This window comes from Delphinapterus leucas, chromosome 3 (assembly GCF_059928025.1).
Source record: "Delphinapterus leucas isolate spDelLeu-1000000601 "Yukka" chromosome 3, BTC_Dleu_Yukka2, whole genome shotgun sequence".
Taxonomy (NCBI): Eukaryota; Metazoa; Chordata; class Mammalia; order Artiodactyla; family Monodontidae; genus Delphinapterus; species Delphinapterus leucas.
In genome coordinates, this window is record NC_143131.1 from 112,956,310 (window position 1) to 112,983,137 (window position 26,828).

Genomic DNA, 26,828 nt, shown 5'->3' on the forward strand with positions numbered 1-26,828 from the left:
TAGGTGAGTTTATCAATTAATTTTTATCTCTTTAACAAATACATGGTACTTACTATGGACTATTAGGGACCACAAACAATAACTCACTTAATCCTCACAAGAACCAAATGAGGGAGATATTATTATCTTTCCGTCTTACAGAGAAAACTGAAGCACAGAGAGGTTAAGTGACTTGTCCAAAGTCACAGAGCTGCCAAGTGGCAGAACCAGTATTGAAACCCAGGCTCTCTGCTCTCCTGCTTCTTCCCGTCTTTCTCCTCAGCCCCTGGTTTTAGAAGTTGCAGCAAGAGAGGGGAGGCTGATTTAAGAATAAGACCCCTCCCACCACCAAGCTCTGTCCTCCGTGACCCCAGCAGGCCTAAGGCAGGTGCCTGGGCACAGAACAAGCTCCGGCTCCATGATGTCAGCCACTGAACTAAGCTGCTGCCTCGAAAAGGTGACTTTGTGGTTATTAACCCCCTTGAGATCAGCTTCTTATAGCAACACCCTCTCCCCTCCAGCCTCCAGCCCCAGTTTGGAGCCAGAAGTATCCAAGCTTTTGCTCTCACTCCCTGACACCTGCGGTGGACTCAGATGGGCCAGGGAGGGGCAGGCCCACTCAGGAAGTACAAGGGACTGCCCACAGCCTCGGAGGAGCCTCAAGGGTAGAAATCCCCTCAGTGGCTTCCCTCCCTTGGAAGCCCCCAGCCTCTGCTCATACACCTCTGGTGACAGGGAGAGCTCACTGGCTCTGTCGGTGGCCTGGGCGGCCCACGGTTGGCCAGTTCTGCCTGGTAGACGTGCTTCCTCAAGCCAGATGAAATCTCTCCATGTAATTTCCTCCCATTAGTCCTGCCTCTGCCCTCAGGCGCCACAGGCCAGCTGGCTCCCTCCGGCCTGCAGACATCTGGGATGGCCATCTCTTGGCAGGAGGAGTCCCTACTCAGGAGTCCCCACTTGAACACTCAGTGGCCTCGGCCTGGCCTCAAAAGGCAGGGTTCCTGGTGCCTTCCCCACCTTGGTTCCTGTTCTCCACTCATGACTAGCAGGACTGCAAGATGGCAGGACAGCCTCTGCTAAGCACTTTGAAGGGCTGGTCCTGAGCTCAGCCCTGCTGGCTGGGATCAATAATAATAATTGAAACTGGTCGCTACTTAGCAAGAACCTACTCCACACGTGACACCGTGCAAAGTACTTTACAAGCAGGAACTCATGGCATCTTCCCAGCTTTTGAGACAATACTATCATTGCACCCACTTAACAGATGAGGAACCGAAGGCTCCAAGAAAGAAGGGACTCGCCCAAGGTCCCACCCACAATGAGTAGTTGCAGAAGGCCTAGTTCACACACAGGCTGTGAGCTCTAAGCCCCTCTCTTGACCACCAGACAACACAGACAGCAGTTGAGGGACAGGAGACTCACTCACAGGAAACAGAGACTGAACAGCTCAGGAGCAGTTGAGGGGTTCCAATTCTAAAGGCAATGGGAGTCTGGAAGGGAGAGAGATCCCTGTGGACCCAAGTAGGTGGGAAGGCTTCCCACCTATAAGGGAGAGACCACAGATGAGACTTGAAAAAGCAAGGCATCTCAGACACTGCAGAATTCCCAGCTAACAAACCAATGGGAATAGCCCCTGGGAGTTTGAGGAACCGAGGTGTGTTGGACCTTTGCCCAACAGCCCCATCCCATGGGCAGCAGGCATTTATTAAGCGCCACAGTATGCTTGGTCCATATTAGCACTCAGCAATGGCACAGATGAAGGTTCCGTGATTCCAAGAAGCCGAGACTCCAGTAGGCCTAGAGTGAAGCCTGGTTAGAGCTGTAAAGACCAGTTTGGGGTGCAAGTGTTGCTAATTTCCTCCATATCAGGGACACAAATTGGAATATATTCTGGATAAGGAGTGCCCATCTCTGCCTCCTGAAACCAGGGATACCAGCATTTCCCAAAAGACTTTCAGGGGAGCCACGTTCTTTGGAAAATCATACATGGAAAAGTAGTTTTACGGTCAGATAAGTTTGGAAGGCACTTAACCAAAGAAGGCTAGCCAGGACTTTCCTGGTGCAGGACTTCTCAGAATCTTTACTGGCCGTGTACATTGGGACTGGCAGTGACTCCAGGGTCTGGCCCAGGTCCCCTTTAATCCTCCCTACCTCCCATGTCCTGTTGCTCCTCCCCCCGCCCAGCTGCTAGAAAAGAGGGGGCACTCTACTTGGGGCACTGAGCCAGAAAGCCTTGAAGCCCCGTGCAAGATGGTGGATGATGCACCCAGGAAGTAGTCTGTCCTAGGAGAGGAGGTAAACAGGGAGAGCTGGTGTCTGGGGAGGTAGTACTTGGGAGAAATTGTCCCAGTTGGTGGGGGGCTGAGGGGACTGTAGGAACTGGGGCATGAAGATGTGCCATTCTGGGCAAGGCTCAACAGATAGCCAAACTCTCCCCCAGGATCCTGGCTCACCTAGGCCCCAGAGACCCTATGGGGTCAAAGTTCATCACAACCCAGAGTGTGGGCTACTGCCCCACCTCCTAAATTCTACTTGCCTCCTAGGCTGACCTTCATCCTCCGGAAGCCCTCCGTGTCTACCATGACATGCGTACAACAGCCATGTTTCCAAACCCCTGGCTCCTGGGAACTCTATTGGCCTGATGTCCCCCGCAAGACGGCAAGTTCCTAGAAAGCGGGTACTGGGCTTGCTACTTTCTCCCTGAATTCTAAGTGGTCACTGCTGTGAATGATTCACCCATCCATCTATCCACCTACTCATCCATCCATCCATCAAGTAAGTCATCCATCCAAAAATTTCTGAGCACTGCAGTTCACCAGCTCTGTGTCAGACCCTAGTGATAAGCAGCAAAGCCCTGACAGCCCTGTTTCAAAAAGAGACATCGAATGGTACTTTCCTGGTAAGACGTTCATACGTCAACGTGTCTCGGGCCGTTCCCACACCCCAAACAGGAGCGAACGTGGGCACACTCTTCCGTGAAACTGCCGGCGACTTTCACATGGACACTGGGCCTCAGTGTCCCCCACTTCCTGTTGCATTTGGGGTACCTCTTGTCTCTCACCTCTGGACTCATCGCCACAGGCTCCTCACTGCATCCCTGAAACTAGGTAAGGGGCACTGGGCCCGGAGAAGGCAGTTCACCCAGCAGGCCAGTGGTAGAGCTGGGTACGGGACACAGCCTCCCACTACTGAGCTCCTGGGAGACCAGTGCGCCCTGGCTGCACAGTGCTTGGCACGCAGCAGCCACTCCCAGCTTGCCTTTGCTGCTGACACCTTGGTGCCTCTGACTCCAGACCCCTTCCTGTGGAAACCCAGGACTCTTTATTCCTCTGGGTGAGCAAATCCCAGCCCCATTCACTGGGAACAATAGCTGGTCCCATATGGGAGATTAGCCCTGGGAAACTGTCATAAGGAGCCCTCTGAACCTGTGGGGCAGCTCTCTTTATAATCTCACCACCACTACGACCCCTCAAGCCAGTTTGGCCAAACTTCCTTGGGTTTTCATCAGGAAAAGCTAACATCGAGCTTCATTATTAACTTTATATTTTAAGAGTAATTCTCGGGCTTCCCTGGTGACGCAGTGGTTAAGAATCCACCTGCCAATGCAGGGGATATGGGTTCGAGCCCTGGTATGGGAAGATCCCACATGCTGCGGAGCATCTAAGCCCGTGCGCCACAACTACTGAGCCTGTGCTCTAGAGCCCGCGAGCCACAACTACTGAAGCCTGTGCGCCGAGAGCCCATGCTCCGCAACAAGAGAAGCCACCGCCATGAGGAGCCTGCGCACCACAACGAAGAGTAGCCCCCGCTCGCTGCAACCAGAGAAAGCCAGTGCGCGGCAACGAAAACCCAATGCAGCCAAAAATAAATAAATAAATTTATATTAAAAAAAAAAGAGTAATTCTCGGTTAGTGCATTAATTGCGGGGGAGGGGGTCTGGGGGAGAAACACAGAAGATTATAAAGATGGAAAAAATGACCCCAAACCCTGTTGCTTCATTTTATTTATTTATTTTAAAAATTTATTCGTTTATATATATATTTTTGGCTGCACTGGGTCTTTGTTGCTGCGTGCGGGCTTTCTCTAGTTGCAGTGAGTGGGGGCTACTCTTTGTTGCGGTGCGCGGGCTTCTCATTGCAGTGGCTTCTCTTGTTGTGGAGCACGGGCTCTAGGTGTGCAGGCTTCAGTAATTGTGGCTCACAGGCTCAGTAGTTGTGGCACGTGGGCTCAGTAGTTGTGGCTCGCAGGCTCTAGAGCACAGGCTTAGTAGTTGTGGTGCACGGGCTTTGTTGCTCCGCGGCATGTGGGATCTTCCCAGGCCAGGGCTCGAACCCGTGTCCCCTGCATTGGCAGGCGGAGTCTTAACCACTCTTGCTTCATTTTAAAGGCAGCTGCCAGATCAGTCACATCCCAGCAATTGTGTGTCTTTGCCATTCTGCAGGCCACAACCTCCCACATGTACACACACAGACACACATGCACAGACGTGCAGTGAAACTACACAGAGTTTTCAGAGAGCAAACTGTGTTTCTAGTAACAAACCAGTCTGACTCTAGAACGTGTGACCAGGCTTTGCCCCGAGAGAGAAAGCTCCATGGGAAGTGTTCCTGCCCGGAGCCAGCAGCCCAGCCTCCAGGCAGCGTTCAGCAAGCCCCAACAGGATGCCAGGCGGCTGGAGGGCAGGAAGAGACCCACTCTGAACCTCTCTCCCCGTTGTAATTTACCAAATCCATCTGGGGCTCCTTTGAGCTGTTTTCTGGAAACACCACATTTCAAGAGTCTCCCTGTTAGAAAAGGTCAGAGAGTTCATGTGGGCCTTTCATGTTAAAGGAACTTGAAAGAAAAGGAAAGGAAATGTATATTTTCAGCCTTAGTTGTGATTAAGTGAGCTCAGGCCATGAGAACATTTAGATGATTTACATGACATTACATGAAGAGCCAATTAGCCTAACAACTTCTGAAAAATATCTAGCTCAAGAGCACCCATTTATTAGAGTGCTTGGAATGTGCTGGTTGTTGTGCTAAGCTCTTTCCTAGGATACATGAGTCATCTCAGCCTTGCTCCCGCAGTGCGAGGCAGGCTCTGGGGTGACACCCATTTTACCCCTGAGGAAGCTGAGGCTCAGAGAGGGTCGGTGATTTATCTGCGGTCCCCCAGCTAATAAATGACAGGGCAGGGATGGAAACCAGGTCTGTCTAAATCCAAACCTAGAGCTCTCTTGTTCCATCCCTCAACCCTTAAGAGCTCTGATTTTGTCCTGCGTTCAACATCTGTTGACAGCGCGATCCACCTAGTTCATTTGTGTGAAAATGAAGCCTGGGCTGCGTGAGTCCAGAAGATTCTGGGGCCTCCCTGCAGTTGGCCCTGGTCCCCAAACTCCCTGGTCACCTCCAGGAGGGGCAGCCACAGCAGATCCCACTCACCACCCCACAGAGGAACCCCAGGGCCTATCATCTCTGTTTGGGATCTGAGTCAGCGCCCAGAGCAAGCAGTCTAGGGCGAGCCCAAGGGAGAGATGGTATGGGCTGAGGTCTGTCTGACTCAAGGCAGATGCTCTGGGCCCACTCAACCAGCAAAGGGCTTGAGCCACCCTATTCAGACCAGCCAGGAACTTTCCCCAATCCTCCTGGTGGCCCCTGTATGCAACGTGAGCCACCCAGAAAGCTGGGATTCTATTAGCGACAGCTCATTCATCAGCATTTGTCTGCAAAGATCACAAGGCAGATAAGGACACCCTCTGGAATTTTAGAAGTCACCACACTAGAGTGTGGTGGTTAGGGTAGCTCAGGAGTCAGACTGCCAGGGTTCGGAATACTAATACCCTCACTTCTAAGCTGTGAGAACTGCAATGACTTATTCAACCTCTCTGAGCTTTTTAGTTTCCTCATTCATAAATGGGGATAATAGTCCCTATGTCATAGGATTGGTATATGGTGAATAAATGAGATAATGTGTGTGAAGCTCTTGCCATGATGCCTGGCACATAGTAATCACTCAGTAATATGAAGTCACTGTGTGGATGATGGATTCAGTGCTGACCAGACAAGGGGCTGCTGCAGAGGTGGGTATATATCTTATGGGGACAAGCCTGAATACCTTTTCCTCTCTATCTCTCCAAGCACTACAGAGCCTTCCAGGCCCAGACGAAATCCGCCTCCTTCAGGAAACCAGCCTGACCTTTCCAGCCACATTGATCTCCCCATATCTGAGCTCCTTCTGCCCATCATCTGTACAGATTAATACAGTAACAAACTCAGCTCTAGTAATTTCTGAGCTTCTCAAACAGTCAATGCCTCCTGGAGGGCAGGTCCTCACTTCAGGCCCTCCCTTCTCCACAGCCTGAGTCCAGGTATAGGGTAGAGTCTCCCTCAGCAAGCCTTCAGGCTGATTTCAGTGTGGCTGTGGATGTCTGAGCCTCAGCTTCTCTCTCCCAACCTTACCCCACCTCACCCCTCTGTTCTCCCTACTCACACACCCCCTCTCCCGGTTCCACCCAGCAGGGCAAGAGGTTGGGGCCATAACCCCATAGGGCAGCAGATCCCAGACCTGAGGATTTCACAGCCCTATAAAATGTCCAAAGAAATTTGGGGTGGCAGAGAGAACAGAGAGTGGCCAAGTTTTTCTTTTGCCAAATAAGAATATTTAAAAAATCAATTCTTACTATGATTTTAGTAAAGAAAGACTGTTTTCATCCCAATAGAACAGAAAGTTCATAATCTCTGATTAAAGGCTAATACTTTAAGCTGAAAAAAATTTAGACTTATTGAGAAAAACAAACCAACCACTTCACTGTTGCCCTGACTTCTCTCCTTTCTCCATGGAGAAAACTTCAATCCCCACTGGCCTATGTCCACTGTGACGGCATGGGTCTTCGGACCTTCTCCTGGAGGAAGGAGGCTCCTGCTAAGCTGGGGTCACCCGCAAACAGAGGAGGACCTCCAAAGCCTTTGGATTAGGCAGATTTGTATCCCCATTCAACTTCCCAGAGGACTCTCAATCCAAAGCCAGACCCTGCAACCTCAGGGGCAGGGGATGGGGGGAAGCTGTGGGCCCCTCCTCCTGTACCCTCTTCCCTCTCAACTGGGCCAAGTCAGGCTGGAACAACCCTCCCCCCCACACACTCTAGAGGGGATGAGTGAGACTGAGCAGCAAGCTCACAGCCAAGAAAGGAGCCGGGGGAGACCTAACGGGCAGGGTCTTCCCACATCTCCGTCACCAAGCTGAGCACCAGTGCCTAACCCCCTCCCCCCGACCCCCACCCCCACCCCGCCTCGCCCCTCCAGCACCGGGAAGGGAGGAAAATTGGGCACTCTAGCCCTGAGGTGGGGGGGCCGAGGCGCCCCGCTGGGCGGGTGCAGATAGGATCTGAACGCAGAGAAGGGCGGCCGTGGCTCTTTGATCCGCAGCCAGCCCGGCTGGGCCTGGACCCGCAGGGGCGGCGCGGCCCTCTTCCGGCCAGGCTTTGCGCCGCTACAGGACTCCTGTGGGACTCTGAACCGGACACGCGTCCAAGACTCTCACCTCCTAAATACCCTCCGCACCAGTTGCTTTCGGGAGACGTGGGAACGTCTACACTGAATCCAGCACCGAAACCTGCTGGATTTACTGCACCGCGATCCAAAAGGGCCGGTGTCTTTCCTAGATGCAGTGGCTGAGCTGTCAAGTGTGCTGAGGAGGCCCGCGTGGACATGACACAAGGTGCCTGGTAGATGCGATGAAAGGTGTCTCACGTTCCCGCCCTCCTCCGGCTACAGACCCTGCAGCCTAGATCTTGCGAGGGTCCGCCTGCGCCAGGCTCAGAGTCCATAGGCTCTGCGGGAATTCGACTTCCCGGTTAAGTTGCTGGGACCATTGACCCCTCGTCAGAATCCCGTGGCCCACGTAGCTGCCCAAAGTCTCCCCTCCCCCGGCCGCAGGTTCCAGGCAGGGAACTCAGTTGAGCGAGGTGTTGGGGGTGGGATTGGGGGATGGGGCTGGAGGATTGGAATGGGGTCTGGCGGGATATTTCCTCCCTGCCCTCTTGGCTGTGTTCGCGCCTCGGAGCCGCCACATGGCTGAGAGGCCCATCACATATGTGTAATGTATGAGTCCCTCATACAACAGGCACTCAATAAATGTGTGAGGGGTATATGCTTGCGTTAGCACTGTGTGCGGGCGACCTGGAAGGAGGCCCAGATTGGCAGAAGGCTGCAAGATGCTTCAGAGAATGGAGTTTTGAGGAGTCCTAACTCTGCCGTCCCGGTGTTCGAGCACAGCCTCGAGCAGCCCCCGAGCTCTAGGAAGCCCCCAGTTCCAAGCCCAGGACATACTGGGCCCGGGGCACAGACTCTGCTCACACCTTGGCTCCCGTTCCAAGGCACCCACAAACTCCGTGCCCTCCGTAGCTGGGGGAGAAACCTGGGCGCAGGAAGGGACTCCCTTGTTGTAGGTGAGGAATCAAGGTCAAGAATCTCCTTTAGAGTCCCCGCATTTCAGCAGAAGTGTGATGCTTTTCAGGCTCCTCCGACGCCTCACTCAGGTTATGCCTGGGAGAGCGAGCCCTTTAAGTCTCTACCCACTGGGCACGTCCCGGCCTCTCCCGGGAGAGGAGGGGCGGGGCGATATGGCTCCGCCCATCGACAGGGCCCGCCCCCGGCGTCCCCGCCCCGCCCCCGGCACTCAGCCGGCGGCGCCTTTGATGTTCGGACCCGCCAGCTCCCCGAGCCTCTCAGCCCTGCGTCCGCGCCCCGCACCCGCAGCCCGCCCAGGCGGAGTCAGCCTGCGCTCCGCCCGCCGCGCTCCGGGCTCGGAGGTCCGGACTCCGGGCTCGCTGCCTCCCGGGCCGGCTCCGCGCCCCGCACCCCCGCGCCCCGCGCCCCCGAGGGAGGAGCGCACCATGCCTCAGCTGGACTCGGGCGGGGGCGGCGCGGGCGGCGGCGACGACCTCGGCGCGCCCGACGAGCTGCTGGCCTTCCAGGACGAGGGCGAGGAGCAGGACGACAAGAGCCGCGACAGCGCCGCGGGCCCCGAGCGCGACCTGGCCGAGCTCAAGTCGTCGCTCGTCAATGAGTCCGAGGGCGCGGCCGGCGACGCGGGGGTCCCGGGGGCGGGCGCCGGTGCCCGCGGCGAGGCCGAGGTGAGCGCCGGCCCGCGCCCCGCTTCTCCCCCTCAGCCGCCACGCTCCGCCGGCCCCGGCGGTCGGCTCGCGCTACCCCGCCCCTCCCTCCCGCGGCCCTCGGGGGTCCGCATCCCTCAGACCCCTCCTGCCCCGGGCCCCGAGCCCCCAGCTTTCCCAGCCCTCTAAAGGCCCCTCTGGATCTCCCCGCAGGCTCTCGGGCGGGAACACACTTCGCAGAGACTTTTCCCCGACAAACTTCCAGAGTCTCTGGAAGACGGTGAGTTTCTGCCGGCCTGGCTCCCCTCCTCCCGCTAAGGCCCGGCCTCGGTGGGAGAGCGCGGCCTTTGAGGACGGGAGGGAGCCGATGGGGTGCCTCCCCCCAACTGTAGCTCGAGGAGGCGGTAAAACCGAGGGGGTGGGGGAGTGGGGGGCGGGTTTCCCGGGCGCCGCCGGGCTCGAGTCACTTCCGGTGCCCTGACCTTTATAGGAGTAAACAGACCCCCGCCATCTCCGCCTCCCCTCCTGCCCAGGTGACTGACTAATCCCCCGACTTGAGGAGAAAACGTTGGCCAAGGTTCCTTGGCGGGAGGGCGGAGTGGGGGCCGAGAAAGGGAGGCCCGAACTCGGGGTCCTTCGTCGAAACTTGGCACTGCGGGCACCCCCAGCCCTTCAAGTCACGAACTTGAAGGGGACCCCTTGGCAATTCCGATTTTCTCTCGAGCGAGCAGACAGCCTTCAGCCCGAGACGCCCGGGCTGGCGCTTCTGACCAGCTGTGGTTTTTCCAGGCCTGAAGACCCCGGAGTGCGCCAGCGGCATGTACAAAGACACCGTCTACTCCGCCTTCAATCTGCTCATGCACTACCCACCCCCCTCGGGAGCAGGGCAGCACCCCCAGCCGCAGCCCTCGCTGGTAAGTGGCCCCAGCAGCCCAGCCCGCCTTGTGCCTGCTACCTTCTTGATCAGGTATGTGAGGCATGGGCAAGAAGTGACTTTTGCCTAGAACAAAATGGATACAGAACTCTGTTCTTGTCTCTTTCCCCATCCACACCCAGCGGGATCTGAACCAGAAGGAGAACTTTCCTGGAGTAAGGAGGGCTGCCCTAGGCACCCCACCTGCCTCCAGCGGTCGGCTTTTGTCTTCCAGCTTGCTCACTAGCAGGCGTGGGCCCTGTCCTGGTGCTGGGTGGTGCTGGGATGGAGTCGGCTTGGAGAACGGTTAAGCTGAGACCACCCACCCCTCCTGACGGTGGTGGATGTGGTGTGCTCAGAGCTGTGAGCTTTGCTGTTAGCCTTCTCCCACTAAGCCCCAATCCTCAGTGTTTGGAGGAACGGGCAGAAAAGCTGGTCTGCTTCAGGTCTCCTGGTTGTACAGGAGAAACATGCTCTACTCGCTCTGTCCTTATTGGCATGAATGTGGCCTTACCAGAGAAACAACCCGAACACCATGTGTGGAAAGTGGGTTTTTATGAAGCTGGCTGGGTCTCAAATGCACCAGGAAGGGTTTGCAAAGGTGTTTCAAATCAGTAGTGTCAGTAAGCGGCCTGTTTAATGAATTTGCAAATTAAATTTAAGTACCCAGTGCTTTGAGAAGATTCCATGATCATTACAAACCATGCTTTTTGCCCACTGGTGCAGATGACCTAAGGTGTGAAGAGCCTTTTCTGAGTGCTGTGGAGCAGCAGTAAAGCTGCACTTACAAAAGATTCAGATTAGTGTTTCAGAGTGTGCTCAGCTGGCCGAAGTCAGGGGTGAGATTAGAGCTTCTAGAGTTCATGTAAGGGTTTGGGGTTTGTGGTGGGTGGGTGTTGGGTACAAATAGACCCAGGGCAGGTCAGGCCAGCAGTAGGAGGCTCACATGGCTAGTGGTGGGGGCCACCCAGAGGGCGGAGAGTGACTGCCAGGCTGTGTCAGATCAGGAGTGAGGAGGGTTGGTTCTGAAAGCTGTTTCATGCTGAAGCTGGTAGGACATGAGAAAGTAGATTGAGCCTTCTCTCCAGAAACCCAGGATGGAAAACCTGGTGGTAGGCAGCTGACTAGAAATAAGCTCCTTGCCCTTTGGACCCCCATTCTTTCATCTGTGAAGGAACATGTTGGTTGAGTGGTCTGTCTGGCTTTCTGCTCTGGGGTGGCTCCATCTGTGAGGTACTCGCTTCCTTCCAAGTCTGTGGGGCAAGGGGCTCACCTTCTGACCTTGCCACCTGACGCAGCAGCTCTCCCCAGAGACCTCTACCCTCCATGAGCTGATACTGAAGGATGCTTTGGGGGCCCCCTACAAGGTGTAAACCCTTAGATTTGGGGCCAAGTGGTGGGACATGACCCACCACTGCCAAACCACAGGCACGTGAGCTGCTGACAGGGGGCTGGCGTCCCTTATAGTCATGACTAAACAAAAGGCCTAGGACCCAAAGCAGACCTAGCAGGCAGATTCCCTCCAGCATCTTATGATCACACAGAGGTGCAGGGAAAAGGCGGTGTTTCCGAGTTCCTTTCACAGCCTGGGCGAGTGGTAGGAGAGTGCCCAGAGTGGGAGTGCCTCGTTCTTCGTAAGGGTGTGGTGATGGGACCATTTGGTGTCCTTTAGCTTACACTGGTCAAAGTGTAGGCAGATGGATGGCTGCCTCTAGCAGTCAGGATTGTGGGGGGAGTAGGAACTAGGGCAGGCACACCATCACTCCCCTGGCCTGGATCATTCATTTTTTCAACTTTGGGCTCTTTCTCAAGGTACAGCAGATGCATTTCTATGTGTCGCGCCCTCTCTTATAGGGGCAGATCCCTTTGTCCTCCTCCCCACACAGCTGTAGCCTCCCGCAGCCTGGCTTATGGGAACACAGGAGGAGGGCAGGCTCTGGAGCTGACTTTCTGTGCCCTGGCATCGGCTGCTCCGTGGGGCTGGGGACAAGGACAGAGGCAAGGGCCTAAGGTGGGGAGATGCTGGGTGAGGAAGATGTACGTGAATATAGGGGAGCCTCCTTTAAGCAAATCTGATACTTACAACCAAATAGCAAATAAGAGTAGTAGTTCTTTGTGTTACTCAGAGCTGTGTGGACATATAAAATATGGTGAGGATTTAAAAAGCAAAATTAATTGACCCCATGTTTTGGGAGCACATTTATCATGTGATCCAAGGTTCGTGTGTCTGGAATGAGAAAAGAAACTCTTACGATGGGTTAGGAGTCCCTTGTAGGAGACCTGAGGAAAATCACCTTTGGAAGTTTTTTTCCAAAGCTCTGCTTTCCTGAGCCCCTCTTCAGGGGACAGATGACACACTGCCCAGCCCCTCCCCTTGAGCCTTAGAACTTGGCCCCTCTTGCTCTTTGCACTCTCTGAGAGAATCCAAGTGGTCAACAGTTGTGCGGGGGAGCTCAGGGCCGAACACTTGACCTCCCCTGACAGTGGGGAAGACCCATGCCAGGGACCTCATCTGCCCTTGTGTAGGTGGAATACCCACGCGGCTGCTACACTGGACACCTTAAAGCAGGCAGACTTGAACGTTGTCAGGAGCAATGGGCCAAATGACCACCTCACAGACAACTGCCAGGGGGGCAGAGGGATTTTTTTCCCAAAAGGTTCCTTCTTTTTGGTACTTGGTTTCTTGCAAACTCTGTTTTTGGAAGTGGAAATTAGGTCAAAGTTAATTTCATAGCTGATGTCTTTGAGGCATCTAATGTAGGCTTGCAGACAGTTACTGGCCTAGACCAGTAGCCACTATTGTTTTGTTTTGTTTGCTCCGCTCTGGGATTGAGGTGGGGAGGGGCAATGACTGGTCCTGCGCCAGACTTTGAGGTATTTCTGGGATGAGTAAGGCATCACTCCTTAGGGAAACTCAGAGTCTTAGTGCAGAACTGACAGTCTGGTGCAAATCCCCATCTCAAAAAGGATATGAGGCCATGTCACTCTTCTGACCCCTTCTATGGGCTCTGCTTGGTATCTGTGGCCTGGAAGGCTGCTGAGCCTTTTGCCATTTAGATGAAATGCCCAGAATAGGCAAATCCATAGAGACAGAAAGTAGAGGAGTGGTTGCCGAGGGCTGAGGGAAGAGGAGAATGGGGAGTGACTGCTAATGGGTATGGGGTTTCTTTTTTTGGGTGGTGAATATGTTCTGGAATTAGGTAGTGGTGATGGTTGCACAATCTTGGGAATATATTAAAAGCCGCTGAATTGTATACTTTAAAATGGTCAATTTTAAGGTATGTGAATTACATCTCAATTTAAAAAATAAATAGCTGAGCTGAGCCCTTTGGCTCATACAGGGACTTGGGGCTGTTTCCCTGTGCCGTCCTGGTGTCTGGGCATGCCCAGAGACATCTGATGTGAAGGAGCCCACTTGAAGCAGTGGGCTTCTGGCCATTGGGCTTATGTTCTCTGACTCCAAGGTCTGAGGTCCAGGCGAGGGGAGCAAGCCCTGGGGGAGCAGGAGGTGAGGGTATGAGCAAGACTTGAGCAGAGGAAGGAAGTGCTGCTGACGCGTGGCTAGCCGGTCCGGGGGGGCTCTGCAGAGATGCACCCACCCAACCCTCCACACCCCTCAGAGTGTGAGCAGTGGGGCCTCGCGGAGGAGGGGTAGTGATGGTTGGTCACCAGCCCTGGTTGGGATGAAGCCTGTTAGGAGAGAGTTTGGCACCAGCCTGGCCACCAGACAGAGCAGAACCAGCCTTTGCCCCTGGAGTGCCCAGCTGAGTGGAGGAGACAGATGAATAGACCTGAATCCCTGGCCAGAGGAGTACTGTCACAAAAGGTCCTGCTGGCATGTCCTGGGAAGACCTGGCCCCTGCCTAGGCTGTGAGGAGGGTCTGCTGAGCAGCTTCCTGAAGGAGTAGAGTTGTCTGCCAGATGAAGACAAATAGGGGGCTGGCAGGCATCTGGGCTCCCTCCAGACATCCCAAATCTTCCACGTCTCTACTTCATTCGCTACCTCCAAGCCCCAACCATCACCATCCCTCCCCCAGGAAGGCAGCCTCCACTAGGGTCCCTGCAGTGGACCTGGGTCCCTCCCCACAACCCTACCCTAACCCTCAATCCAGGATCCACAGAGCAGCCAAACATAAGTCAGATCCCACCTCTCGCCTGATGAAGCCCTGTAGAGGCTCCCATTGCTCTTGAAGTAAAATCTAAGCCACTCACCACGGCCTGAATGCCTGGGTGGCCAGCCCCTGCTGACCGCCCCTCCTCGTCTGCACCATACTCTTCCTTTCTCCCTAAAAAGCAGCCACCTCAGTGGCCTGATAGGTTTTACAACCACCAAGTTCTTTCCATCTCAAGACCTTTGTGCTCGTTCCCGCAGTTCGGCATTCTCTTCTCTAGCTCTTCACCTAGCTGCCACTTCTCATTCCTCACTCAGGGCTTATTCAGATGTCACCTCCTCAGAGAGACTTGCTCTGACCATCCAAGTGGGGCCTTCCGTCATCCCCCACCGGGCCTCGGCTGCCTTGCCCACCCCAGCAGCTCTTCAGGCCAAGGTGGTTGGCACTGGTTTATGATGCACTTGCCATGCTTAGTCCAGAGACAGCCCATGTGTCAGAAGTATGTCTGAGCCTTAGTTTCCTCATGTGCGCAATGGGAGTGGCAAGCCCTCCTCCCAGAGTTGGACTGAGGACTGGAGGCAGCAGTACCAGGGACGTGCCCAGGAAGGTGCCAGCGTGGCCTGGGCTTGGGGGTCGGGATTTGGCCACAATTGATCCCTCTCCCTTGCTGTCCTGGCTCCTCTGGGACCGGGGTGGCTCAGTGGTAGGCTCCATGTGCACTTCTGTCTGGAGGACTATATCTCCACTTTGGGCCACGGGGTTTGGGGGTTTGAACCCTGGGGACCAGCCCTCAGGTGGGACTCAGGTGTACAGGCCCCCTCCTCAATGCCTGCCTCACCCAGGCATTCTTGGAAGGAAAAGTGTTATTCCTGGGGCCAGACTGGGAGCCATAGCCACTCATTCCATCCTGAGAATCCTCTCCCACCGCCCAGAGATTTTTCGGAAAGAGGCTCCCCTTCCCCAGCCATATAGAAGCCCTTTACACAAGATGTTAGGGGCTTAAGCTATTTTGTAAGAAAAAAAAAGGGAAAAGACCTTCATGGCCATTAGCCTCTGAACCACTCCCAGAGCTTTTCTCACATGGTGCCCCGTGTGCAACACCCCTGTGTCTTGCTCCGACGCTTCCCTGGTGTGCAGGCCCCCAGGCAGTGCCCGTGCACGGCTTCTTTGCTTGTTTTCCCTCATGTTTATTATTCATCTCTCCCTCATGTGGCTTCTAGTTTGCTCGCAGCTTGCCTTCTTTACCAGTGGGAATGATGCTCTATACAAATCACTCCTTAGTTTCCATTTTGATTATTTTTCTGGAGCATAATGTTCAAAGAGAATTATGGGTTCAAGAGGTAGGAAGAATCAAGGCCCCAGTTCACTGAGGGTTCCTTGCGGTGCCCAAGCATAGCTGACGTGGAGTTTCCCCTTTTTTGTTGTTCATTTTATAGGTTCATGGTGGGCAGTGAGACTTAAAAGTAACTTTGACTTGCATTCCTTCCTGACTTGGAAGGCTGTGTGGTATTTGGAAAATCTGCAGCAACCCCCTCACCACCAGCTGCTCCCAAGGTGAAACTTCGTTTTGGGGGCTTCCCTGATGCATTTCAGGGCCAGGAAAGCACCCTGAAGGAGGCCTATCCTGCAGACCCCTGCCCCACCCTGTCACCAGGGGCTGCTGTTTTAGGGCTGCCATCCACTCCTCCAGCTTAGCAGGGTGGAGGGGCTGACAGAGAGCCCTGAGTTGGTCACCAGGACCCAGGTATTCTCCCCCGGCCCCAGCAGGGTTTCACGAGCCAGCTTCCATAGCCCGCAAACAGGGATATCCATACCAGGTCTGCCTACTTCCCCAAGTGCTCCAAGACTTAGGCATGAGTGGAGTTGAAAAGAGGGGGCCTTGGTGGTCCCCTCTCATGGCCAGTTGGCAGACCATGCCCTCCTGGGTCTCCTAAGATCACACCCAACCCCCGTTCCTGCATGAAGGGAGGTTTAGCGGAGCTGCAAGAAAGGGCTGCAGGGGCACTGGTTTCAAGTCGCATAACTGCTGAGGTCAGGCTGGATCAGGGTGGGCACAGAGCCACATGGAGGGGACGAGGGGAGCCGCAGCCTCCCTCTGAGCCTCCTTGGGCACCTGCGGTTCCGAAGCCATACAGTCACACTCCCTCATACCTTGTGACTGGCTGCTTCCTGCCACTGTGTACAAACAAGACTCTGTTGGAGGAAACAGGTGTTTTATCAGGTCACAGGGCTCCCCCTCCCCGAACGGTACAGTGCACAGATCCTTGGGTAACAACCCTCCTCTGCAGGTGGGGACAGTAAGGCCAGGTCAGGGAAGGGACTTATCCAAGGCCCCTTAGAGGAGTGAAGGGGGAAGGCCTGAGTCGGGAAGCTCCACCCTCAAATACCATATCTTCCACTCCTTGGCTGAGTGGCCTTGGGTAAGTTAACTCCTGTGGGCCTTAGCTTTCTCATCTAAAAATGAGGATAGCGAAGGTTCCTACCTCCTTGGGTTACTGTGGAATGGAACGAGATAGTATATGTGGAGTTCCCGGCACATAGTAGGTGCTTCATGAGTGGAAGCCACTGTGGGAGGGATTGTTAACACTGTGTGGGAATGGCCCTTGTAAAGGACGCCGGGCCAGTAGGTGCAGTGCTCCTGACGGTGCGGCTGGACTGAAGCCCCTGGTGCTCTCCGTCCTCAGCTCAGCAGCCAGTTCCCCTGGGGCAGAGCAAAGAGGACAGCTGTCTGGCCCAGCCAGCCCTCGGGCCCTCAGCTGGTCGACGACATAGTGCCAGCTGTATCTAGAATCCTGGTCCGACTCTTAACCGGTATTTACTGAGCCCCACTTGGCCTTGGCTCAGCACAGAGGGGACGGCTGCCTCTGCCCCACCCCGCAGAGCTCAGTTCTGGCAAGGCAAAGAGACTCTCCTTGGGGCTCAGAGGCGGCCGTGTTGGATAAAGGGCACTGAGGAGGGAGGGAGGCCAGTGGGGGCAGCCAGGAAGGCTTCCTGACAGGGGAGAGTTCTGGCTGGCCCAGAACCTGCGAAGGTGAGAGTGGGAGAATGCTCTAGGTCGGGGGCACAGCTCAAGCAGAGGAGGAGAGGCAGAAATTAGTATGTTCTTGGTCATTGGAAGAGCCACCCGAAGCCCAGGGTCTGTGAGGCTGGAGAAGGGCCAGCACTGAAGGCCCAGCACGTGACCTTAATACACGGGGGTGCTGGTTCCAGAGCCCAGGAGTGGCTGGTGGGTACCTGCAGTGTGTTGGCAGCATGAAGGGCAGTGTGGTGCCCACGGGAGATGGTTTGAGTTGAACATAGAGGGTGAGGCGGGCAGAGCCGGCAGCTGAGGCAGGTGGATGCTGGGATGCAAGGGAGGGGGTGGGGTTTGGGCAGGGCAGACCCGAGCGGACTGGCACATGCAAGGCAGGAGTGCCTCAGAGGTGGAAGTTTTGTGTTACTTCTTTTGACTCTCAGTCTCACTCCAGGGTCATGAGTCCAGGGTCTTGTCCGCTGTTTCCTGAGGGGAGCTGAACCCCAGAGGTCAGGTTGTGCAGCCCATTGGTGCTTTAGCCAGGGTGTGGAGAGCACGTCTCGTCAGCACTGTCTGTAGCAGGACTCCAAGGCCCCAGGAGTCAACGGAGGGTCTCTGAGAACCCAGGACATTGTTAGCTTCTTCCTTCAGGCAGTTTGCTGTCTCAGCTCGCAGACCTTTGATGCTTGGGGTTTGGACGTGGGTGCCGCCTCCCTCCCTTAAAGAGGTGTGGCCCACATCAGCCTTGGCATGTGTAGTCTCTGAGCTGCAGCCCGGGAGGGTTTGTCCTGGTCAGAGGGTTTGGCCCCTTCTGGTCCTGCAGAGCATGGGGCTCCCGCTGGCTCAGTCCCCTGGTGGGTAGAGGGACTGTCCCCTGCTGGATAGGGTCCCTGGCCCAAGGTAGTAGTTTGGTGAGTTTGGCCCTCTCTTGTGGGAGGCAGCCATGTAGCCTGTCCCACCCATGGAGCCTGCCTGCCTGCCTGGGCTGTGCCAGCAGATACGGCTTTAGAGCCCAGAGGGGGATGGTGACACATAGCCTTCATGTCACAGCCAGCTCCACGGCCAAAGCTCCTTGGAGATCAGAGGAAGCAGATGCTTTGCCAGCCCCTTTACCCCTCCCATTCAAACAACCATCTCTGTCTCTCTCCACGGACCGGAGAGGTGTCTGGGCTCCACACTCTGCTTTCTGCTGATGGCGAGTGTGCGGCTGGGGCTGCAGGCGTGGATGGGCAGGATGTGGCCCCAGGGAACAGTGCGTTCTGGGGGTGCATGGTTACAGCTGCCCCAGCCCACCGTGTCTGGGTGGCCTAGCCAGGGCTGGCCAATCACCCCTCCCAGGAAGCCCAGTTTGCCCATGAGGGGAGGGGGCTATGATGGGTAAGGAAGCCAGGGACCAAGGCCACCTCCTTCCCTGGGTGTGTGACCTCAAGCAAATCTGTTAACCTCTCTGGGTCTCAGTTTCCTTCTGTAAACGGGGGTGGGGAGCTCTGGACGTGAGGATTTCTGAAGTTCAGACAAGTGTCAGCTGGAGAGGCCTGCTGCTCGGGTGGGCCTCAGGTGGGGCTTTGTTGGGCATTGCAAGAACTGCTCCAGGCCTAGTCTCCCTGTCAGGCAAGAAGGAATTGTAGGGAGGGAGAGACAGGTGACAGAAGTCCAGTTGAGGGTATTCTGACTAACTCTGACCTGGCTCTGGTGGTAGGAGGCCCAGCCTCCCGGTCTGCTGGGCCGCCATCTGAAACGCATTACCAATGCTTTGTAAACTGCACATCATTCGGCCACATGAAAGCCTGGGATCTAAAAATAGCCATTCCCAGAGGACACCCCGCATTGGCGGGGCTCAGCTGACCTCTGCACGCACACCCACCACTAGGCCACCTCCCTTGCCAGGGGGCCCCCGACTGGCAGGGCCACACCCACCCACCCTCCCAGTGTGGGCAGCCACTGCCGGAGGCCACTTTATCTGGGCACAGGTCTCGTCCGGCTGGTCAAAGCTGCAGGCCTCAAGGCCTTAACTAGGGCAGAATGTCTGGAGGAGGCAGCTGAGAGCATGTCGGTGGCCACAGGACCCCTTCCCCAGACCATAGATGCCTGGCATGTCTGTGGGAAGCCAGTGGAACCATCTTACAGATGAGGACACTGGGGCCCTGTGGAGGGGAAGCACAGGAAGGGGGACTTGGCCACTGTCAGATGGTAGACAGGAGGGCCGCTGGTGGATGTGCTGGTATGAGAAGGGCAGGGTCCTGCCCCGGACCCCGTGGTGTCGGTGGAGTCTGCCCCAGCACGAAGGCAAGGCAGCTGTGGGTCTCCAGGCTGCTACGGTTGACTCTTTGCCCTACTTTCTGCAGGCTCCTTTTCCCTATAGTCTCTATGACCAACTGCAAAACCACTCTTTTCCCTAAAAATAAACATGCTTATGGGATTGGGGGAAGCTTTGTAGCTATCAAAGGAAATAATAGGGTGTTTAAGAAAATTACATTGCGTTTTAAATAACCAGCATGAAAGTCATTAAGTTTGAAGTTTCATTCAAATCAGATGGCTCTGTGGCTGGCCCGGTGGCCAGGCAGGCAGGGGGTGGGTGGGCACTTAGGGACGCTGAGAAGCAGCCTGTGGAGAGCTCTGCAGCAGCGGCAGTGAGGTCTCTGCGGCTATAGCCAGGGTCCAGGCGGGGCGGCCCCGAGTGTGCGCCGGGCTGCAGCAGCCGCCCCAGAGCTTGCCGACAGGCTTTGAAGCAGGCTACAGCCTGGGAGCCCCCCAGCTGTGGTGGGCAACCCCATGGGTGGGGCTGGGGGGTGAACATAGACCAAAGGGTGTGGGGCCAGATGAAGCTGGGATTGCAGAGGCCACAAGCGTTGATGGCCGTGTTGAGGTGGGGTTTAAGGGATGGTGGTTGGGATCAAAAGGGCTGGAGAGGATCTACAGGGCCAAGGCCACATCTGTCTTCTTCACTGCTAGAATCTTAGCGGCCAGCATAGCGCATGACCCATAGTAGGTGCTCGTAAACTGTTGCAAAAATAACAACAGCCGCAGTAATAGTGCATGTGTCAAGAACTTCCCAAGTGCCAGACCTGTGCTGGGGACTTAATCCTAATAGCAAGATCCTTACAAGAAGCCAAGAAAGTAGATACTATTATTGCTCTCATTTTACAGATGGGGAAACTGAGGCTCAGAGAGGTTAAGAACTTGCTAGTACTTGTCAGAGTCAGGACTTGGCCTCAGGTCTGTTTTACCCCAAAGCCCAGGCTCTGCTCTGTCCCTTTGGTCTCGATTGTGTGGAGCTCATTGGGAGCATTGCAGGCTGCAAAGCTGAACCCACTCCTGTTGAGTTTATGAGCTGAATTCCTCTGGCCTCAAGGAAAGACTTGGCCCTTACTTCCCCTTCTGGGCGTGACCTCAGAGCCCTGGACCTGGGTCAGGGCTGGACCACATGCTATCGGGGGCCAAAAGGGTTGTTTCTTGGTTAAAAGCAGGACCTCAGGGCTTCCAGAATAAATATTACCTGGAAAAGTGTTTATAAATGACATTTACGATGACATCAGGTTTGGGAATTCCCTGGTGGTCCAGTGGTTAGGACTCTGCACTTTCACTGCCGAGGGCATGGGTTCAATCCCTGGTTGGGGAACTAAGATCCCGCAAGCCTCGCAGCGCAGCCAAAAATTAAATTAAATTTTTTAAAAAAGATTACATCAGGTTTGATGCATGATGCAAGGACAGTTAAGAACTGTGTATAGGTTGATTCCTCCTTTCTAACTTTGGTCCTGGTCCTGGCTTAGCTTGGAGCTCACTGTTGGACTTCTCTGGCCCAGGTGCCCTCCTCTGTGTGGTCCAGACACACCTAGAGGGTGTCCTAGGCCCGGAGACAATGGGAATGGCTGGACTGAGGAATCTGAGGGCATCCCTGCACATGGGTGTCCCCTCCCCAAACCCCTTGGGAACCAGATCCACCTCCCAACCCTGCTGCGGCATTTTGAGGGTTTCTTCTTCTACCACTGCCCTCCTCTGCTCCTCCCGTGCCACCCCCCACGCCTCCCCCCGCCCCTGCCCTGGCTCTGGTCACTGAGGGCTAGTCAGGAGCTCAGGAGTCTGGCCCAACAGCAATCTGGCAGTAGTCCAAAGGAAATCGAGGGCCAGCAGCCCTGGCCTGGCACAAAAGCCGGCTTTCCTGAAAAGCCTTGGTCTAGGAACATGCTCGCCTTTGTCTTTTGTTTTCTTCTTCATTAATTTTAAAAAATATTAGCAGACACAAATATTACTTCATTTAATCCCTATGAGATATGGATATTGTACAGATGGGGAACCCGAAGCACACAGAGACACACTTTGCAAGTGCTGGAGGAGAGATGTGAATTCAGGCATCTACCTCTGTGTTCCCTGCCCTTACCACCTGCTACCTTGCCTCTTAGACAACATATCTATCCACTCATTTTTGAAAAGTTGGGTTTTATAGCTACAGCTGGGTCGCCTTGGCTCCCCCATCCCATCCATCTCCACTCCTCACCCCCGCCAGGAATTTAGTGTTTCACCCTCTCCCTGTATTTTTTTATAGTGTTAGACCCAGGTGTGTATCTGTAAAAGCTGTTTGGTGTGGTTTTTGGAACCCCCTAACTCAACCTCATTAGAGGGCTCCACCCCAAGAGGGCCCCTGTGGCAGTTGCAGCAGCCCTGCCCTCCTCCGTCTGCTTACACTTGGCGTGAGGGGCTTGGGTGGGAGCATCCTGGGGCCTGAAGCCTCCAGCAACTCCTTTCCACTCCTTGCCTTGTTCACTTGGGATAAACCGCTGGACTGAGTCCAGGCAGAGCCCCAAGGGCCTTCCTTAACTGGCAGTAGCTGCAAGGGTTAGACCCAAGTGAGCTTCCTGACTGTGGCCCCAGGGCAGAACTGTCCTCCGGGCTGGTACAGGCAGCTGAACAGACCAGGTAACTCAGAGACCCCCATCTTATCTTTGCTCCTCAGAAGCTGGCTGGAATTAATTGGGGCAGGAATGCAGTGCCAAGGCTGGGGATGAGATCTCCAAGTCTCCTCTGCCTCCCACCCTTGAGCCGTCGCTGACCATCAGCCTCCGCCTCTCTGGGCCCTGCGCCAGGCCACCCTAGCTCTCGCTCCTAGGCAGCACACTAACTCTTCTGCGGGTGGCCATCCCACCCCGCATGCACGTGGACTGGGAAAAGAGGCCAGACCTGGTGGGAAGAATGACTTCTCATGGTTCCTTTAGTCATTTACGACTGAGGACCCACATCACCTCCTATGAGGGCAGGGTGTTGCTGGCAAAATCCAGTGGGTCCCGGGTGGGTGGAGGTCTTAGTGAGGAGACCCAGTGTAGGGGGGAGAACCTGGCAACCACTCGGCTCCTGCGCCTCACGCGTGTGGTCTCCATTGCTGTGCGCTACCAGCTGGCCTGGGAGGCCTCTCACCGAGTGGTAAAGATCTCTGGCCAGGAACCCCAAAGGGCTGGATTCAAATCCCGATCTGTCATTACTTGCTCTGAGACCTTGGGCAAGTCATTTAACCTCTCTCGGCTACCCTTTCCTCATCCGCACAATCTGTACACATGTCACAAAGTGGTTGGGAAGACTGGTGGGATTCGGGGGGTGGGGGGCGAGCCCTGCAGGGTGCTAGGCACACAGGAGGCTGCCACTAGTGGCGGCTGCCGTGTCTAAATCTGCACCTCCGCTGCTTTCTTCATGCCTTTTCTACAAAGCCTTTTTGTTTTGCTCCCAGGGGAACAAAACCTCTGAACTCCTCAAATGCCTTCTCCCCAGAGCCTGGCTTTCCCTACTTACTGCCAAAGACAGCCTGAGCCGAGGTTGTGCCCTGGCCTCTGCCTCAGGCACATGGGCTCCCGGAGGGCTGGGCCTTGAGGAGCTGGGAGGGCGACTGCCTGGACAGGGGACGCCCAGCCCCCAGGCTGCTGCAGAGTCCCCAGACAGTGTGTCGGTAGTATCAACTAGCAGCTCGGCTGCAGCAGCTCCCGGAAGCTTATATTTTCCTCTGAAAACATCCTGTCCTGAGGGGCGTTTACCTCAGAGAGGAAGAAGGAAAACAAAAGTAAACGAATGCATAGAAACCGCTGGAGGCTGTGGGCCAGGCCACTCAGCTAAGTGAGGTTCCACTAGCTCCGGGGGTGCCTCGGGGCCAGGCTGGGTCTAGAGCAGGCCTGTGGTTTGCCAAGCCTGTAGGCAGGGACTCAAGTCCTTGCCTCTGCTGTGGCAGGACCCCCTATCTGATGTCGAGGCCAGGCAGCTGGTGGACTGGCCACGTGGACCTGGGAGGGCTCTGTGCATCCCTGGCCACAGTCCTGTGCTGGCAGGCGGGACTAAAGCCTCCTGGTCCGCAAGGGTGTAGCCCAGCCATACCCCAGCCCTCCAGCTCAGCTGGCCACACGGCCGCGGCTCCATGCTCTGCGGTGGGCGTCTAGCACAAGGCGTCCAGCACGCTGTGGGCGGGGTGCTTGAGGGCCGTCCTCTGGAGAGCACCATGTCCTGGGCAGCGGGGGCTGGCAATAAAAGGGCATGAGCCCAGCCAGGGGATATCTGCAGATGTGGGGTCTGGGGATCGTGCACATCACGGCTTGGCTGATATGCAGGCGAGCCTCCTTTGGAGGACCTGCTTCCTTCTGGGAAGTTCATTCTCGTGGTCCCAGGCCGTGGGGCAGCTTCCCACTCAGAAACTGGCCAGACTCCTTGGTGCTTAAGCACCGTGAGTGCTGGACAGTGGATCCCCAGCTCCAGACCTAGAGGACTGGGGGAGCTGTGTGTGGTGGGCACTAGTGGGCCCTGGAGCTGGGAGAGGAGTCCAGAGGAACTGATCAAGGCCAGAGCAGAAGTTGAGTGGCAGACCCTGGATGGAGCGTGGCCTGGTTTCTGGCAATGCAGGGAAGAGAAGTGAGAACTGGAGAGGACCTTTTGAGCAGGGCCACTGTGTGGGGTTATGCAGGGAATCTGGGCCAAGGAGCTGAAATCTAGCCTGCGCTATGCTCCACAAACCACGTGCCCTGGTGTGGGCCCAGCTGTCTCTCCAGAGGAAAGGGTACTTTTTCTAGTTAGCACAAAGGCACCATATGAACTAGTGGTAGCCCTGGCTTTGACTGTCTGGTGAATTCTGACTCCCAAGGTGTTGCAGGAAGGAGGAGATGGGGTAGAAGGAGGCACAGGGTCTCAGTTGCCAGGCAGGATGTCCCTGACTCCCAGCAGTGGCCCCAGTTCCTCCCAGCCTCCTGTGTGCTGCTGTGACCATGCCCAGCCCCAGCCAGGGTGCTTTGTCCAGTGCTGCCACATGCTCCCTAAACACTGGCTCACACTGGGCGCTACCTACACATACTGCTAGAGACCTAACTTGAGAGCCCAACAAGTGGGGGGAGAGCTCTCCAGGCAGAGGCAACAGCATGGCCCTTGAGGCCAAAGTGGCTGGAGCACAGAGGGAGAGGAGGTGAGAGATGAGAATGTGGCTGTCTGGTGTTGCCTGAAGACCCTGAGAGACCTTAAAGGGGTCCCCAGCACTGACTTGCAATTTTCTCAGCGTCACTGAGCCTCAGGTCCCTCAAGAGTAAAACGGGAAGGATAATGCCTGCCTCAAATCAGTTGTCACATGTGGCATTTACAATACTGAATTTTTCACATCTGTGCACTTGGCAGAGAGAACAATATGTCAATAGCCCACCCTTCTGTCTAGTTCGAGGTGTGGATCTGCCCTCCTTCTGTGGACTCATCCCAGGGGCCGTTCCGCAGCTCCAGAGCGGGCATCAGGAATACCCCCCGCCCCCTTCTAGGAGCCAAGAGACTGAAGTCAGGGCCATGGTTGGATGAGTGGGTAGGCATGCAGGGGTTCTGGGGCATCAGGTGTTCTAGAGGCCTTCATTCAGCAAGTCTTAATGAACATGCCAAGTACAGACCCTGGAGAGGCAGAGATGACTAACAAGACGATTCGCCCTCCAGGACCCCTAGGCCAACAACCCCTGCAGCAAGTGGGCAGCTCTGCCTGCTGGGCTGGTGGAATCCCACCCAGGCCACAGTCCTAAGGAAGTGGCCCTTAGACTGAGGTCAGGATGAGAAGGAATCAGTATGGCAGAGTAGGAGGAAGTGTGGAAAGCTGGGAGGGGAGGGCGTAAGGGGTGGGTAAAGGTGCAGAGGCGAAGAGCTGGACACCTGGGTAAGAGAGAGGCAGGCCCGCGTGGTTGGGTGTGGCTGGGGTGTGGCTGTGCGAGAGTGAGTCGGGGAGATGTGGGCTGGGGACCTGGGGTCATGTCCCAACTATTGCCATCAGGCAAGCTCCCTGTGCCGACAGCCCTGGCAGGCAAGCAGGCATGGGGTATAGCTAGAACCCCAATCCCAGGGTCCCAGAACGTTCTTTTGCCTGCTACCTTGGAGGAGCTCAGTAAATACATCCCGACTCACTGTGTCTGCTGATAAGTGGTCAACTGCGAATTCGGGTGCAGTGTGTGTGGGTGTGTTGCGGGGTGGTGCTCCTCCTGGCACAGTCCCTGCCAAGGGGAGGCCTTCTTGGGAGGGCCTTGTCAGCCTCACACGCTTCCACCCTCCAGGCTTGAGACCAGAGGAAGCAGCAGCTTTCTTCACTGAGAAAGTGTTGTGCGGCTTCTTAAGCGTTTGGGGGTTTTCAGAGTCAACCGTTAGAGGCGAGGGAGCTTCTCTGCTGGCAGTGGCAAGGGCTCTCAGGGTGCACACAGCCTGTAAGCCGACCTCTGCGGTCTGCAGGGAAAATGCCGACCGTGTTTATTTTTCACCTGAGCCTGCAGGAAGTTGGGGGTTGGGGAAGAGGGAGGCGGGAGCAGCCCGGCCAGGCCCAAGCCCGACTTCAGAGCAGAGGAGACCGACCTCAGGAGTCCCTCATTTCCACCTCCTCCTGCCTGGCCCTGCCCTAGGGCCCCTTCTTGGCTCCAGCCTGCTCAGCAAGAGGAGGGCATGCTGGGGCACCAGAGTGAGGAATTTCCAGCCACGGGCCAACGAAAAGATCCCAGAAGGATGAGGACCGCCTTCGGGACGATAGGTTTTGAACCGGCGTGGGGAAGAACAGTAAGAGCAATGCCGTGGCAGGAAGGACCGCCTCTGCTAAGGCTGTTCCCAGTCCAAGGGTCTCAGAGTCTAGACTTGTCCTGGAGTGCTGCAGTCTGGAGGGGGAGAGGGGAAAGGGGCTGTATGCAAAGGCCAAGAACAGGGGTCTTGGAGTGTGCTGATCAAGGAGTATGGTCTGCTGTTAGGTCTTTCATTTGTTTATACATCCCACCATGCTGGGAGCGCTTACTGAGTGCCCAGCGCTATGCCTGGCACTCTGCCCTCAGAGGTAAGAGATGAGGTTGTGCCGTCGAGATACTCAGGGACCGGTGGGGACGATCAACCCAGGCCTAGCTCCTTCCCTCGGAGGCAGGGCACAGTCACCATCAGGGGAGGAGAGGAGCAGAGCTCCAGTCACTGGGCTCCCCAGACACAGGCCAGGCCCCAGGCAACTCCACCCTGCTGGCTGGGCAGCCTAGCCCTGGGACAGCCTTGTGCTGAGGCCGTGGAGCGGGACGTTCCATTTGGCTGAGAGGGGCGTGGGGCACCAGGTCCTGCGCCAGACAGTTTCCCCTGGCTGCCACCACCGGGCATGCAGGGGGCTGGGGAGTGAGGCTGAGAGGCAGCCTGCACGAACGTGGGAAGGACTGGCCAGGCCCTCAGTGCTCTGCCCTGGAGCCCTGGCACCTCAGGGCCTCCACCTGCTGGCAGGT

General features: G+C 55.9%; 1 protein-coding gene across 8 annotated transcripts in view; it reads left to right on the forward strand.

The window, feature by feature from the left end:
• Nucleotides 1-8,642: 8,642 nt before the first annotated feature.
• The window catches only part of TCF7 (transcription factor 7), a 31,551-nt gene continuing 13,365 nt past the window's right edge, over nt 8,643-26,828 (forward strand). For 5 of the 8 annotated variants that reach the window (XM_089909326.1, XM_089909328.1, XM_089909329.1 and 2 more), the window contains exons 1-3: nt 8,643-9,095; nt 9,288-9,354; nt 9,849-9,988. In XM_089909326.1, coding sequence (XP_089765452.1) covers nt 8,658-9,095; nt 9,288-9,354; nt 9,849-9,988 — 645 coding nt within the window. In that variant the 5' untranslated portion in view covers nt 8,643-8,657. The remainder of the gene's footprint in view (nt 9,096-9,287; nt 9,355-9,848; nt 9,989-26,828) is intronic. The other 3 variants (XM_089909327.1, XM_022588806.3, XM_022588808.3) reach the window with 1 other exon arrangement.